The 14,293-nt window shown below is 36.4% G+C and overlaps 2 protein-coding genes across 2 annotated transcripts; both read left to right on the top strand.

Moving 5' to 3' along the window:
* Nucleotides 1-446: 446 nt before the first annotated feature.
* LOC138078670 (olfactory receptor 6C2-like) lies at nt 447-5,211 on the top strand. Its single transcript, XM_068971462.1, is given in 3 exon segments — nt 447-1,355; nt 1,358-1,422; nt 5,136-5,211. Coding segments are annotated over 3 exon segments (1,050 nt in total).
* A 7,463-nt stretch (nt 5,212-12,674) lies between these two features.
* Nucleotides 12,675-13,613, top strand: LOC138078298 (olfactory receptor 6C2-like). The gene has a single exon (XM_068970972.1). The coding sequence runs from the start codon at nt 12,675-12,677 to the stop codon at nt 13,611-13,613; it is 939 nt and encodes a 312-aa protein (XP_068827073.1).
* Nucleotides 13,614-14,293: the final 680 nt, after the last annotated feature.

Genomic DNA, 14,293 nt, shown 5'->3' with positions numbered 1-14,293 from the left:
CGATTTTGTGACTAACACTTTTACTTTCCACTTGTTTACTTTAATGTTAAAAATAGAACTATATAAGTTAGGTATTTAATCTTGCATTAAATTTAGTAGATTGTATTTTTCATAGAATTCATTCATTCATTCATTCAAGTTGCTGAATCCATTTAGCAGATTTTTTCAAAACATGACATTTTTATCTTTTCAATAGCTGTATAATTTATAATGATGCTATACCTCACATTTCTGATAAATTCTGTCTTTTTTTCTTTCAAGATCAGTCTCAATGACAATTTTATCACTGTTATTACCTCTCCAAGAATCAGCTTTTGATTATATTCATTTGTCTCTTGTTTCTGTTTTCCATTCCATTGATTTTTTTTAATTATTTTTTTAAATCTATTTGGATACCTTCTCTTTGACTTTTTACATGTAGATTACCTAAAACATCAAAAGTGGTAATGAGAAATCGCACAGTCATAACAACATTCATCTTGTTGGGATTTACAGAGGACCCACAGCTGCAAGTTCTGATTTTTGTCTTCTTGTTTCTTACTTACGTGCTGAGCATTACTGGAAATCTGACTATTATCATTCTAACATCCCTAGATTCTCATCTTAAAACACCTATGTATTTTTTTCTCAGAAACTTCTCCTTCTTAGAAATCTCATTCACAACGGTCTGTATTCCTAGATTCCTGTATAGCATATCAAGTGGGGACAATACCATTACTTACAATGCCTGTGCTAGTCAAATATTTTTCATTGGACTTTTTGGGGCCACAGAGTTTTTTCTCCTGGCAGCCATGTCCTATGACCGATACGTGGCCATCTGTAAACCCCTTCATTACATGACCGTCATGAATGGCAGAGTCTGCACCATCCTTGTGTTCTGCTGCTGGATCTCTGGGCTGATGATCATCATCACACCACTCAGTATGGGCCTCCAGCTAGAATTCTGTGACTCCAATGCCATTGATCATTTTGGCTGTGATGCAGCTCCTCTTTTTAAGATCTCATGCTCAGATACATGGTTCATTGAACAGATGGTTATAATTTGTGCAGTGGTGACATTCATCATTACATTGATAGGGGTTGTTCTTTCTTACGTGTATATCATCAGGACAATTCTAAGATTTCCCTCTGCATCACAGAGAAGAAAAGCTTTTTCCACTTGTTCTTCTCACATGATTGTTGTTTCCATTACCTATGGCAGCTGTATTTTTATCTACATCAAGCCTTCAGCCAAAGAAGAGGTGGACATTAACAAAGGGGTGTCTGTGCTCACTACATCTGTTGCCCCGCTGTTGAACCCTTTTATTTATACTTTGAGAAACAAGCAGGTGAAACAAGCTGTCAGTGACATAATCAAAAAAAACTGCACTTTTCTTACACAATTAAGAGGATACTGGATTTAAACCATCAGATAAAAATAATGTATTGCTTGCTTAAACATTTTTCTCTGGAAATCCTAATTGTGAAACTACTTAGAACAAATCATTTATCCCTCTCTTCAATCTCAATCAAAATGATTTGTCCTCAAAAGAACATGAGAATTTATTTCTCAGAAGCAAAATCTTCCTTCATTTCTCACTGTTTTTCTAACATTATTCAAAAAAAGAATTGCATGCCATGTTAAATATAGTATCTATGATTCCTGGGAAAATTTCAGAACAATAGTTTTGCTGGACTTCTTTAATTTGCATATGTATCATTAATATACTCTGGAGAAGGAAATGGCAACCCACTCCAATATTCTTGCCAGAAACATTCCATGAACAGAGGAGCCTGCTGGGCTCTGCGGTCCATAAGGTCAGAAAGAGGCAGACACAACTGAGGAATTTTCACAATCACACTCAATAAATATACTGAAAGAAACATGTGACATATAGAAAGAAATATCTCGTCTTTGTTTAAGGTGCTAACAAGACAAACATTAAAATAAAAGAACTCAAAATAGGCTTGTCAACTAAATCATATTGTAAACCAAACATGAAAATAAATATCAAGCATCTGAAAACAAAAATGATCCAAAAAAGATACGAGAGAGTTTGCTTCAAGAAACAGGTGAAAATGTTAGACCACACCTGCATAACAATAGCATGTTAGCACTCATACACACATGCACACATAAAAACAAAAAGAATAAAACAAAAATTAGTACTTTTGCTTCCATCTCTGTCAGAAAAGGAGTTTGAAACCATATTTTCTTTCTTAAATAATCATGAAACTGAATCGAGTATATGAGAAAATTTTTCGCAAGCAGCTCAAATTTCCCTCTAGAAAAGGGAAATTATGTAAATGGAGTCCACAATTAGCACTAGTTCAGTCCACACTATGAGACAGAGACTAAGCTCAACATGACTGTCTCTCTGAGTTTAGTTGGCAAAGATCAGATCAGTTGAAATGGTTAAAAAAATATATCAATATTAAAAAAAAAAAAAGAAATGGTCAGTATCCTCCAGTCAGGGCTGCATTGAACTGGAATCTGGACACGAGTTCCCTTTGTGTCCTTGGCTGAGAAACTGACTAAATACATGTAGGGAAAGTGTAATCCATGTTCACCAGTGATAATGCTGAGCGTTCGAAAGAGATAGTAGAGGCCAAGCAGTCATTGGGCTTGGAGTTCTGGCCCAGCCAAAGTAAACAGCCCTTGTAAATAAATATCTCCTCAATGATAGGATTCCAGTTGAACACTGGGAAAGCTGCTCAGGAGTAAGGTCCACATTCTGGAGCAAGAGACAGAAACTTAAGTCCTGAGAGTAGACTCTATCCGCACTGGTTCTTATTAAAAAAGATCGTATATTCTCACTATTTGCATAATATCTACAGCTACTTTTAATGGCAGAGTTGAGTATTTAACAGACTCCTTCAGGGCCCAAAAAGGTGAAAATGTTTACTATCTGACCTTTTGCAGAAAATGCTTGTCCACTTATAGTGTAGAATTCACTTTGCCATTTTTGTAATATTTGGGAAGAAATAATGAGAGGCAGTTTGCTCAGCAGCTGTTTTTCTCTTCATCTTCCCAGATGTCTTCCAGGAGTAACTCTTAAACTTGACTAGCTAAAAGAATCCAACTAGTCCATCCCCCTATATCTTCCCTTTTGCCAGTGAATTCACTTCAAAATAGACTTTGAAAAGACGAGAATTTGGGAATTCTGAGAATTTGAGAATTTGTCTATTTTGTTTACCTGGAGCTCCTATGTGTGCATGCTTAGTTGCTCAGTCACATCTGCCTTTCATGTGACCCTGCCAGGCTCCTCTGTCCATGGGATTCTCCAGGCAAGAATACTGGAATGGGCAGCCATTCCCTTCTCCAGAGGATCTTGAGACTGAACTCAGATCTCCTGCATTGCAAGTGGATTCTTTACTGTCTTAGCTACCAGGGAAGCCCAGAGCTCACACTAACTAAAGTTAGAACCACTTCAGTGTTTTATAACAAACAGGAAACTCAATTGCTTTGCCACTTAATAGAAAATTTTTTTCAGCACAAAAATTCCTATAAATCTTTAATTTCATCCCAATCTTCCCTGGAAAAAAAAAAATAGACTTATTTGCAACTCCCAAATGTGTATATGTGTAATTCATACTCAAGCCACAGGAGTGTTCACCCTATGGCTACTGAATTCTAGGTAAGACCACCTGTATGAAACGCCCATCATTTGGCTAAATTCTTTCATGTGCCATAAATATAAGACATTGTCCCTGAAGTTGGACAGTGTCTCTCAAGTGCTATTTGGCTGAGTCATCACAAGTTGCAGTCTGCCCTGCATTCACATAAAAGTAGCCTTTCATTTTTGGACAAAGCCACCATTACCTAAAGAGACATAGGGTACAGAATATAGAATAAGTTCTCAATAAGTGTTGACAGAATAAATTAATAAGTGTGTTTTAGAAATTGTAAAAAAAAAAAAAAAGTGAGTGTTGTAGTGTACAAAAGAAGAAAGAGAATTCAGTCAGGTTTAGGCCAGTTTATTTGGAATTGTGTCTACGTACACACCCCTAGTTTTTTTTTCTTAAGGTCTCTCTCACCCTCTCAGCGGTGGAGAGGGTTGTCATTGCTGCAGTGGAGTTGGTTTTTCATTTGTTATTTTCTGATTCCTATAATTGTTATTGGAGGAAATTCTTCCCAGGACCCTCTACAGATGTCCCTAGACTAAGGCAAACAAAACTGTGAACTGAACTGTCTACTGATCATCTATTTTTCTGTAGTTGAAAGAACTCTTTCTGGTACAAAAAAAAATGCTGAGATTTTTTCTAAAACAATCTACGAAGGTTATCCACCAAATCACATTCATTTTAATAATTTATTTTCCCATGTTGAGACTACAAATATTTTTAACACATCTGGTAAAAACTATATATCAAAGTCATACAAGTGTAAAAATGTTTATACCTAAAACTAAGAATGTCATGTATATAAGTGGTTATACGCAAAAATATTTATATAGAAACTTTAGAGCAATATTTTTTATCATAAATAGAAGAAATATAAATAAGTTTCTAAACTTACTAATTATTAAGTGGTACTAATTATTAAAGAAAGATTAAAGTTATATAAATTTAGTCATTAAAAATATTAGAAATCTCTGTATGTTGATAATTAAAGATGGACCCATGGAATTATCTAGCCCAGAATACTGGAGTGGGTAGTGCCAAATATTGGGAACAAAGTAAATTTGTATATTAAGAAGTTCGATGAACTCATAAAAGTGATATTTGAAGAAAATGACACATAGATATATTAGAATCAAATCATAGAGAAAGCATTATTAAATGTGCTTATAAAGCAAACTAAATATAAGTTATATGAACATGAATAAATATAAAATATATGTAACCATATTCAAAAATATGTATTGAAAATGTTAATGAAATAGAATACCATAAATAAGTAAAGAAATACAATGGGCCATGATAAACAACCTAAATGTCCATCAAAAATGAGTGGATAAAGAAGATGTGGTACATATATACAATGAAATATTACTCAGCCGTTAAAAGAATTAAATAATGCCATTTTCAGCAACATGGATGCAACTAGAAATTAATATACCAAGTGAAGTAACTCAGAAAAAGACAAACACCATTTGATATTACTTATATGTGGAACCTAAACTATGTCACAAATGAACATATCTACAAAACAGAAACAGATTCACAGGCATGGAGAACAGACCAGCAGCTGCCAAAAGACGATACAGTGGAGGACACATGGAGTGGTAATTTGAGGTCTGCAGGTGGAAACTAGTATATGTAGAACAGATAAACAACAAGGTCCTACAGTATGTTGCAGGAAATATACTCCGTTTCCTGTGATAAACTGTAATAGACAGTCTTTTGGACTCTGTGGGAGAGGGAGAGGGTGGGATGATTTGGGAGAATGGCATTGAAACATGTATAATATCATATAAGAAACGAATCGCCAGTCTAGGTTCAATGCAGGATACAGGATGCTTGGGACTGGGGCACTGGGATGACCCATAGAGATGGTATGGGGAGGGAGGTGGGAGGGGGGCTCAGGATTGGGAACACGTGTACACCTGTGGCGGATTCATGTTGATGTATGGCAAAACCAATACAGCATTGTAAGTAAAATAAAGTAAAATTAAAAAAAAATTTTTAAGAATGTAAAAAGAATGTATGTGCATGTAAAACTGAATTTCTGTAAGGCAGAAATTAACAGAATATTGTAAATCAACTCGCATGGGGATGACCCAGAGGGATGTTATGGGGAGGGAGGTGGGAGGGGGGTTCATGTTTGGGATCGCATGTACACCCATGGTGGATTCATGTCAATGTATGGCAAAACCAATACAGTATTGCAAAGTAAAATAAAGTAAAAATTAAAATTAAAAAAATAAAAAAATAAAACAAAAGGTCCCATGAAATATAAAAACAAAAGAATTATAAAGATCTGGGAAGTAATTTTAAAACTATCAACAATAAGTTATCACATTTCCTTTTCTTTTGATAACAGATTTTTTTCTCTATTATTACCATAATACTTGAAAGTGAAAGTGTTAGTCACTCAGTCATGTCTGACTCTTAGTGACCCCATGGACTGTAGCCCGCTAGGCTCCTCTGTCCATCGAATTTTCCAAGAAAGAGGGATGCTACTGGGAGGGAGGAGGGAAGGGGTTCAGTATGGGGAACCCGTGTATACCTGTGGTGGATTCATGTTGATGTATGACAAAACCAATACAATGTTGTAAAGTAATTAACCTCCAATTAAAATAAATAAATTTATCTTTAAAAAAAAAGAAAGTGGAGTGTGTTGCCATTCTCTGCTTATACTGATGCTAACCACCAATCACATTTTTACAGGATTAACAAATTGAAAAAATTGTCTTTATCATCTTATAAATTCCTGGCATAATATTGAAATAAAATAACAGAAGGCTGCCTTTTGTCTTGTAATCTGATACTACTCATGGCATGAACCTGGACTCTTCCAATGTTAATGTGATTTACAGGTACCTCTCTGAGGACATTTTCCCCAGGTCTGTGTTTCCTGCTCAGTCCCCAGAATCTATTACACAAGAGATTCATTAGTAATGTTTAAGACAGGACCACCAAGAATATGTTTCTTTGTTTCACTTAATTAAAGATTAGGTCAATTTTTTTAAAGGGGAAATTCTGCCAGTTTAGAAATATGTCCTCTGCCAGAAATAACAGAATATCAACTTTCCCAACAACAGAAGGAGATTCCTACTTAGCCATTTAAACAATTGTTAGTTTTGCAGTTCCAGAGTAGACTTCCAAGGCTCATTGGGAGGTAGGTTTTCTATTGAGAAAATCATCTTGTGTGGATGGAGGATGACAGTGAAAACACTCCAACTTCAGAGCCCTCTTTGAGTAGGAGTCTGTGCTCCTAAGAATGGTCAGAGACCACTTACATCTCTCCCCACCTCTCTCCCCACCATAAGATCTTCCTGGATAACTTTTTTCACCGTTTGCAACTTTCGGATTCAGTGGACATCTGAGGTTATGACTATCAGAGAACTATTTTTTTAATCATTTTCTTTCCCTTTTCTGAACACTAGAACAATAGTTTCCTCTGAGGAAAGTATTTCTACAAAAATAACTGATATGATTTGTCATTTTAATATTTTATGAAAGGTTTCAACCGCACTTATGAAGTGTGGCTTCTCAATATGAGTAGTAATTACAGGAGACTCATTGATTAGCTGTTTTTATGTATTAATATGATGAATTTCATCTAAATGAAGGGGAATTTTAGAAGGGCACTCACTCTCATTTTAAACAAAAACTGTATATAAATTATGTGAACTGTATCCCCACTGAGTGATTTATATGCTTATGTTTCATCAGTTGGTGACCAAATTCTCTAATAGTCTTAGACATATTAATGGGAACCCAGTTTTTTAATATCTGTATCAATATCAGTGTCAATTAATTTCATGAGAGTATTGTTAAAAAGTCTGACTATGAGTAGCAGAAGAAAATAGTGGTATTTTTGCAAGAAAAAATTAGTCTCTGTCCTCAGTACACACAGGCTGACTGGTGGTTGGTAGGGAGTCAGATAACCTGGAGTTGTGCTGACAGGACTGAGGGGAGGTACCTGGGCTGCAGAGACAGTTCATTCCTGTCCCACCACCAGAAATGCTCTGGTGGCCCCTTTATGACCTTTAATCTGGTGTTGAGGCGAGGAGGTTAACTTTTAGGCAAAACATGCCCAGTACTTCCTTGTAATGGAAGCCTCGTTTAGGCTGAACTGTGGGACTAGGCAAGAGTGGGAGCTTATATCCAACTTTCTTAGTGATTAGGAAAGAACTTTTTAAAACAACCAGGTGAAACTCCAAGTAACCATTTAATTGAAGCTTCTAAGGCAAATGTTATCTTTTGATTTAGCAACATAGGAAGGTGACAAGGTATCCTGACAATGACTGAAGGATAGGAAATATTTGACTTAGCTGCTATGTAAGTTATCAGAGAGAAAGCCAAATATATAGTACTTTCTGGTCAATAACTTTTTCATTTAGTCCAGGACTAAATATGACAGAAGTCTTTTATTATGCTGCCAAGTAGCAAAGAAAGATTTTTATATTTGACAACCTCATTTTTAAAATGAGAATGGACAACTGTGATTATATATGGTGTGTATTAAGTATGTGCATTTTTAGATCATTTATAACTCAAGCTAAAATACAAAAGAATCTAATCAACTCTTTGTTAGAAAAAAATTGGGGAACCTCAAGTGGAATTACATACTTAAAGAATGTATCATAAAAGAGAATAGAAATTTCACTATATGAAAAAACAGACTTCTTGGTCTGAGTCAGAAGAGTACATAAAAATTTATGAATTTTACAATAACATATTTATTGAGCTTTCAATAAATGTTGAATGGGGTTAACTGCTGTGAAATCTCGAGGAACAAGACAGAGCCTAGTCTCAATAAAATTACATTCACATGTTTAGTAAGTATAGTGGGCTAGAGGGGAAAAAGAGCAGCAGAGAATTTACACAACGAAGTTTCAAGAAATGTTTTTGTAGGAAGTACACTAGCCAAAACTTGCTAAACTTGCAGGTATCAGTATCAGTTTAGTGAAGGGAAAAGAAGGGTTGGAAAGCTGGTAATGAACAGAGCTGTATCAGGAAACAGACTTCACTTAAACTTGTAGAGAGATGTCATTTTGGTTTGTGGAAAGCAAAGGTCATTCTTTGGTGGAAGCACTCTGAAGAGTTGCTTCATAGGTAACATTCCTTTCTAAACACGAACATCCTCATCACAGGAGTGTGTTACCAATGGGTCAAAAACTGCAAGCACTTCAAGTCCTATTAGTCAATATTATAATTTTGTCTTCTAAGGTATAGACAAAATCTATGCAATTCACACATTTATGATTAACATTAAGCCATAATTTAACTCTAAAATTAATTTCAATGAATATCCTATATATTCATAGATGGCATAAAATGAACATCACCACAAAAATATTGCTGAAGAAGCACAAAGGATTGGTAGCTATTGTACCAGGCAAATGATGCATGTGAAGAACTGCCCCCAACATACTGCCAGAATGATAAAAAAAAGTGCTCTGCAACTGCTGTTCGCTTTTCAGTTTTCTTTTTTATTTCTATTTGGTAAATTTTTTAATTATGAAAAACTTTTGTACTTAGAGAAGTGTTGACAAAATAGTGGAGCCAGTTCCCAGATATCCTTCACCTAGCTCTCCCTATTGGAAGCATCCTGCATAATCACAGTATAATTATTATCACTAAAGAATTTATACTGTATGCAAATACTAAGAACTAAAATACAGATTTAACGGTGGGTCTCGGTCATGGCAAGGCCAGGCAGGCAGTGAGGGTGCCTCCTCCATCGCTGTCTTGAGGCTGCATGCACGCTCTGCGTCCCACTGTCTGCTCCCAAGAGTTCCCAGTGCCCATGGACTCAGCCTGAATGGAGCACCAGATGACCCAGCTTTGGCAGGCAAGTCCACAGAAGCACAGAGATGAGAGAGTCTCAGAAGAGACAGAGATTCTCGAAAAAAATAATTAAGTAAAATTAAAATAAATTCATTAGATTAAGTACAGATTTTACTCGGATTTTCCCAGTTTTTCCTCTGATGTCATTTCTCTGTTGCAGGATCCAATTCAAGGTAAATAATTGAAAAGGAATTCTCATTTATCCTTGGTCTCCAACTTGTGTCTCATCCTTATCCCCTCGTCCTTCATGACCATGATAATACAAACAAATGAGGTTAAATTACTCAGGATGGGTTTCTTCAGTTGCTTATAATAATTTCTTAACCTCATACAGCAGCAGCTAACTTATTTATGTTCAGTTCAGTCACTCAGTCATGTCCAACTCTTTGTGACCCCAGCTCGCCAGGCCTCCCTGTGCGTCATAAACACCCAGAGTTCACCCCAATCCATGTCCATTGAGTCAGTGATGCCATCCAACCATCTTATCCTCTGTTGTCCCCTTCTCCTGCCGTCAATCTTTCCCAGTGTCAGGGTCTTTTCAAATGAGTCAGCTCTTCGCATCAGGTGGCCAAAGTATTGGAGTTTCAGCTTCAACATCAGTCCTTCCAATGAATACCCAGACTTGATCTCCTTTAGGATGGACTGGTTGGACCTCCTTGCAGTCCAAGGGATTCTCAAGAGTCTTCTCCAACACCACAGCTCAAAAGCATCAATTCTTCAGCGTCCAGCTTTCTTTATAGGCCAACTCTCACATCCATAAATGACTACTGGAAAAGCCATAGCCTTAACCAGATGACCTTTGTTGGCAGAGTAATGTCTCTGCTTTTTAATATGCTGTCTAGGTTGGTCATAACTTTCCTTCCAAGGAGTAAGCATCTTGTAATTTCATGGCTGCAATCACCATCTGCAGTGATTTTGGAGCCCCAACAAATAAAGTCAGCCACTGTTTCCACTGTTTCCCCATCTATTTCCCATGAAGTGATAGAACCAGATGCCATGATCTTCATTTTCTGAATGTTGAGCTATAAGCCAACTTTTTCACTCTCCTCTTTCACTCTTATCAAGAGGCTCTTTAGTTCTTCACTTTCTGGCATAATGGTGGTGTCATCTTCATAACTGAGATTATTGACACTTCTCCTGACAATCTTGATTCCAGCATGTGCTTCATCCAGTCCAGCGTTTCTCATGATGTACTCTGCATAGAAGTTAAATAAGCAGGGTGACAATATACAGCCTTGACGTACTCCTTTTCCTATTTGGAACCAGTCTGTTGTCCCATGTCCAGTTCTAACTGTTGCTTCCTGACCTGCATATAGGTTTCTCAAGAGGCAGGTCAGGTGGTCTGGTATTCCCATCTCTTTCAGAATTTTCCACAGTTTATTGTGATCCACACAGTCAAAGGCTTTGACATAGTCAATAAAGCAGAAATAGATGGTTTTTTCTGGAACTCTCTTGCTTTTTCCATGATCCAGCGGATGTTGGCAATTTGATCTCTGGTTCCTCTACCTTTTCTAAAACCAGCTTGAACATCTGGAAGTTCATGGTTCATGTATTGCTGAAGCCTAGCTTGGAGAATTTTGAGCATTACTTTATTAGCATGTGAGATGAGTCCAATTGTGTGGTAGTTTGAGCATTCTTTGGCATTGCCTTTCTTTGGGATTGGAATGAAAACTGACCTTTTCCAGTCCTGTGGCCACAGATGAGTTTTCCAAATTTGCTGACATATTGAGTGCAGCACTTTCACAGCATCATCTTTTAGGATTTGAAATAGCTCAACTGGAAATCCATCACCTCCACCAGCTTTGTTCAGATGCTTCCTAAGGCCCACTTGACTTCACATTCCAGGATGTCTGGCTCTAGGTGAGTGTGAGTGATATCACCATCGTGATTATCTGGGTCATGAAGATCTTTTTTTTATATTCTTGCCACCTCTTAATATCTTCTGCTTCTGTTAGGTCCATGCCATTTCTGTCCTTTATGGAGCCCATCTTTGCATGAAATGTTCCCTTGGTATCTCTAATTTTCTTGAAGAGATCTCTAGTCTTTCCCATTCTATTTTCTTTGCACTGATCCCTGAGGAAGGCTTTTTTTAATCTCTCCTTGCTATTCTTTGGAACTCTGTATTCAAATGGATATATATTTCCTTTTCTCCTTTGCTTTTCACTTCTCTTCTTATCAAAGCTATTTGTACGGCCTCCTCAGACTGCCATTTTCCTTTTTTGCATTTCTTTTTTTGGGGGATGATCTTGATTTCTGTCTCCTGTACAATGTCATGAACCTCCGTCCATAGTTCATCAGGCACTCTTGTCTATCAGATCTAGTTCCTTAAATCTGTTTCTCACTTCCACTGTATAGTCATAGGGGATTTGATTTAAGTCATACCTGCATGGTCTAGTGGTTTTCCCCACTTTCTTCAATTTAAATCTGAATATGGCAATAAGGAGTTCGTGATCTAAGCCGCAGTCAACTCCCAGTCTTGTTTTTTCTGACTGTATATGTATATGACTACTTGTTTATGTAGTACTCATTAAATGCTAATTCTACCAGAGTTAAAATGAAGGGGAAATTGGGTATTGATATAGAAACTTCAAGATAAATAGCAAAATGGAAAAGTATCAGTGGTATTTGGATGACACATCTGATACCAAAATATATAAAATGAAATAACATTTTTGATCATTGCAGTAACAGAAAACATTCAAATACTGAATACATGGCATATAGACTCCGTATAAAATGTCAAACTCAGCCATTTATTTGCTTTTAACAGGAACCAAAATTTTAAGCAGCTTGTGAGTTCATTCAAACTTGAGAGTAGTAAAGAATTAATAGGAGAAAAATAACACTATAATAAACAAAAAATCATGTCACATAGATGATCCTTTCTATTTCTATAGCTAAATACATTTCAGACAGTAGAAGAGAAGGTTTAGGTGAATTGAGAAATAGAGATTCGAGAGCATGCAAGGAGATCTAAACATATGGACAGTAGAACAAACATTTCAGAAAACCATGATATTGAAGATACTTATAAACATAACACACATTAAAAGACTTGATAATCCCAGAGTTATGATCGGTCATTGTCAAGTAAAAGAATAAAATGAATATTCATTGCATTGATTGGATTTTCTTTTCTACCCAATGTCCATGGCTTCTTAATTTCATACAAGTTTTCTCAGTCCAATGTCACTTGACTTTGTGAGGAGTTTGAGAAGAAGTACAAGTCAGCAATGAGAAACCATACATCATTACCTACATTCATACTCCTGGGACTGACAGATGACCCTCCAATGCAGGTTCTGATTTTTATATTTCTGCTTGTGTCCTACTTATTGAGTGTCACTGGGAATCTGACCATCATTATACTCACTTTAGTAGTCTCTCGCCTTAAAACTCCCATGTACTTTTTCCTCAAACACTTCTCCTTTTTAGAAACCTTATTCACCACAGTCTGTATTCCCAGATTCTTATACAGCTTATCACCTGGGGACAAAACTATTTCCTATAATGCCTGCATCAGTCAACTATTTTTTATCTTCCTTTTTGCAGCAACAGAATTTTTTCTCCTGGCCATCATGTCCTATGACCGCTATGTGGCCATCTGTAAACCTTTACATTATGCAACCATCATGAACAGTAGAATCTGTGGAAGACTTGTTATTTGCTGTTGGATAGCAGGTGGGCTGGTTATATTTCCACCACTTTGCCTGGGCTTAAATCTGGAATTCTGTGACTATCATGTCATTGATCATTTTCTCTGTGATGCCTCTCCTGTGCTGAAGATCTCTTGTTCAGACACATGGTTCATAGAACAGATGGTTGTTGCCCTTGCTGTGCTGACTGATATTGGGACATTTCTGTGTGTAGTTCTGTCATATATATGCATCATCAAGACCATCATAAATTTCCCTTCCACCCAGCAAAAGATGAAGGCCTTTTCTACCTGCTCTTCTCACCTGATTGTGATTTCTATTACCTATGGCAGTTGTATCTTTATCTATGTCAAACCTTCAGCAAAAGATGAAGTGGCAATTAATAAGGGTGTGTTAGTGCTTACTACTTCAGTTGCCCCCATGTTAAACCCATTTATATATAGCCTGAGGAACAAGCAAGTGAAAGAAGCTTTTACTGACTTAATCAAAAGAATTTCATTGATTTCAAAGAAGTAAAAGAATGTTGAAATTAAGCATAAAATATGAATTTAAAAAGAGCATTTGTCCTTAATGTCATACTCTCATTACTTAACTAATGTACCCTGGTCTATTGTCTGTTTATATTAACTTTCTTATACCACTGTTATTATTTAATCTCTGATCCAAAACCATCTTTTCAATACCTGTTGAAATAAGCAAGTTGCACCATTTCAACTCCTGTTGACAATAAACTTTCTGCAAGATGACATCTCATATCAAAAAAATATGAAATTAGATTTCTAGGAGAAGGGATTTACCTAAACTCTAATCTGGCTATGAGCAATAAAATAACTATTAAATCTTGTGTTGGAAAAAAAAATTGAATTTTTGAACTGATGGGAATATTAATGGAGTCATAGCATCCATTGTCTTGCTTTGAATATAAACATCCAAAAAGTATATATATATATATATCATGTGAGAACAGGTAGAACAGGCCTTCATCTTTTGCTGGGCAGAAGGGAACTTTATGATGGTCTTGATGATGTATATATATGACAGAACTACACACAGAAATGTCCCAATATCAGTCAGCACAGCAAGGGCAACAACCATCTGTTCTATGAACCATGTGTCTGAACAAGAGACCTATAGCACAGGAATTCTTTATATGAATGTCATTAAGGATGACTAGGTCTTGTTGTCAGGTAGGGCCT

Source organism: Capricornis sumatraensis, chromosome 4 (assembly GCF_032405125.1).
Source record: "Capricornis sumatraensis isolate serow.1 chromosome 4, serow.2, whole genome shotgun sequence".
NCBI classification, from domain to species: domain Eukaryota; kingdom Metazoa; phylum Chordata; class Mammalia; order Artiodactyla; family Bovidae; genus Capricornis; species Capricornis sumatraensis.
This window is presented reverse-complemented; position numbering and strand designations above follow the sequence as displayed.

Bases quoted from the DNA above. Each gene is read 5' to 3' on its own strand.
- LOC138078298 (XM_068970972.1), top strand. From the start codon at position 12,675: ATGAGAAACCATACATCATTACCTACATTCATACTCCTGGGACTGACA.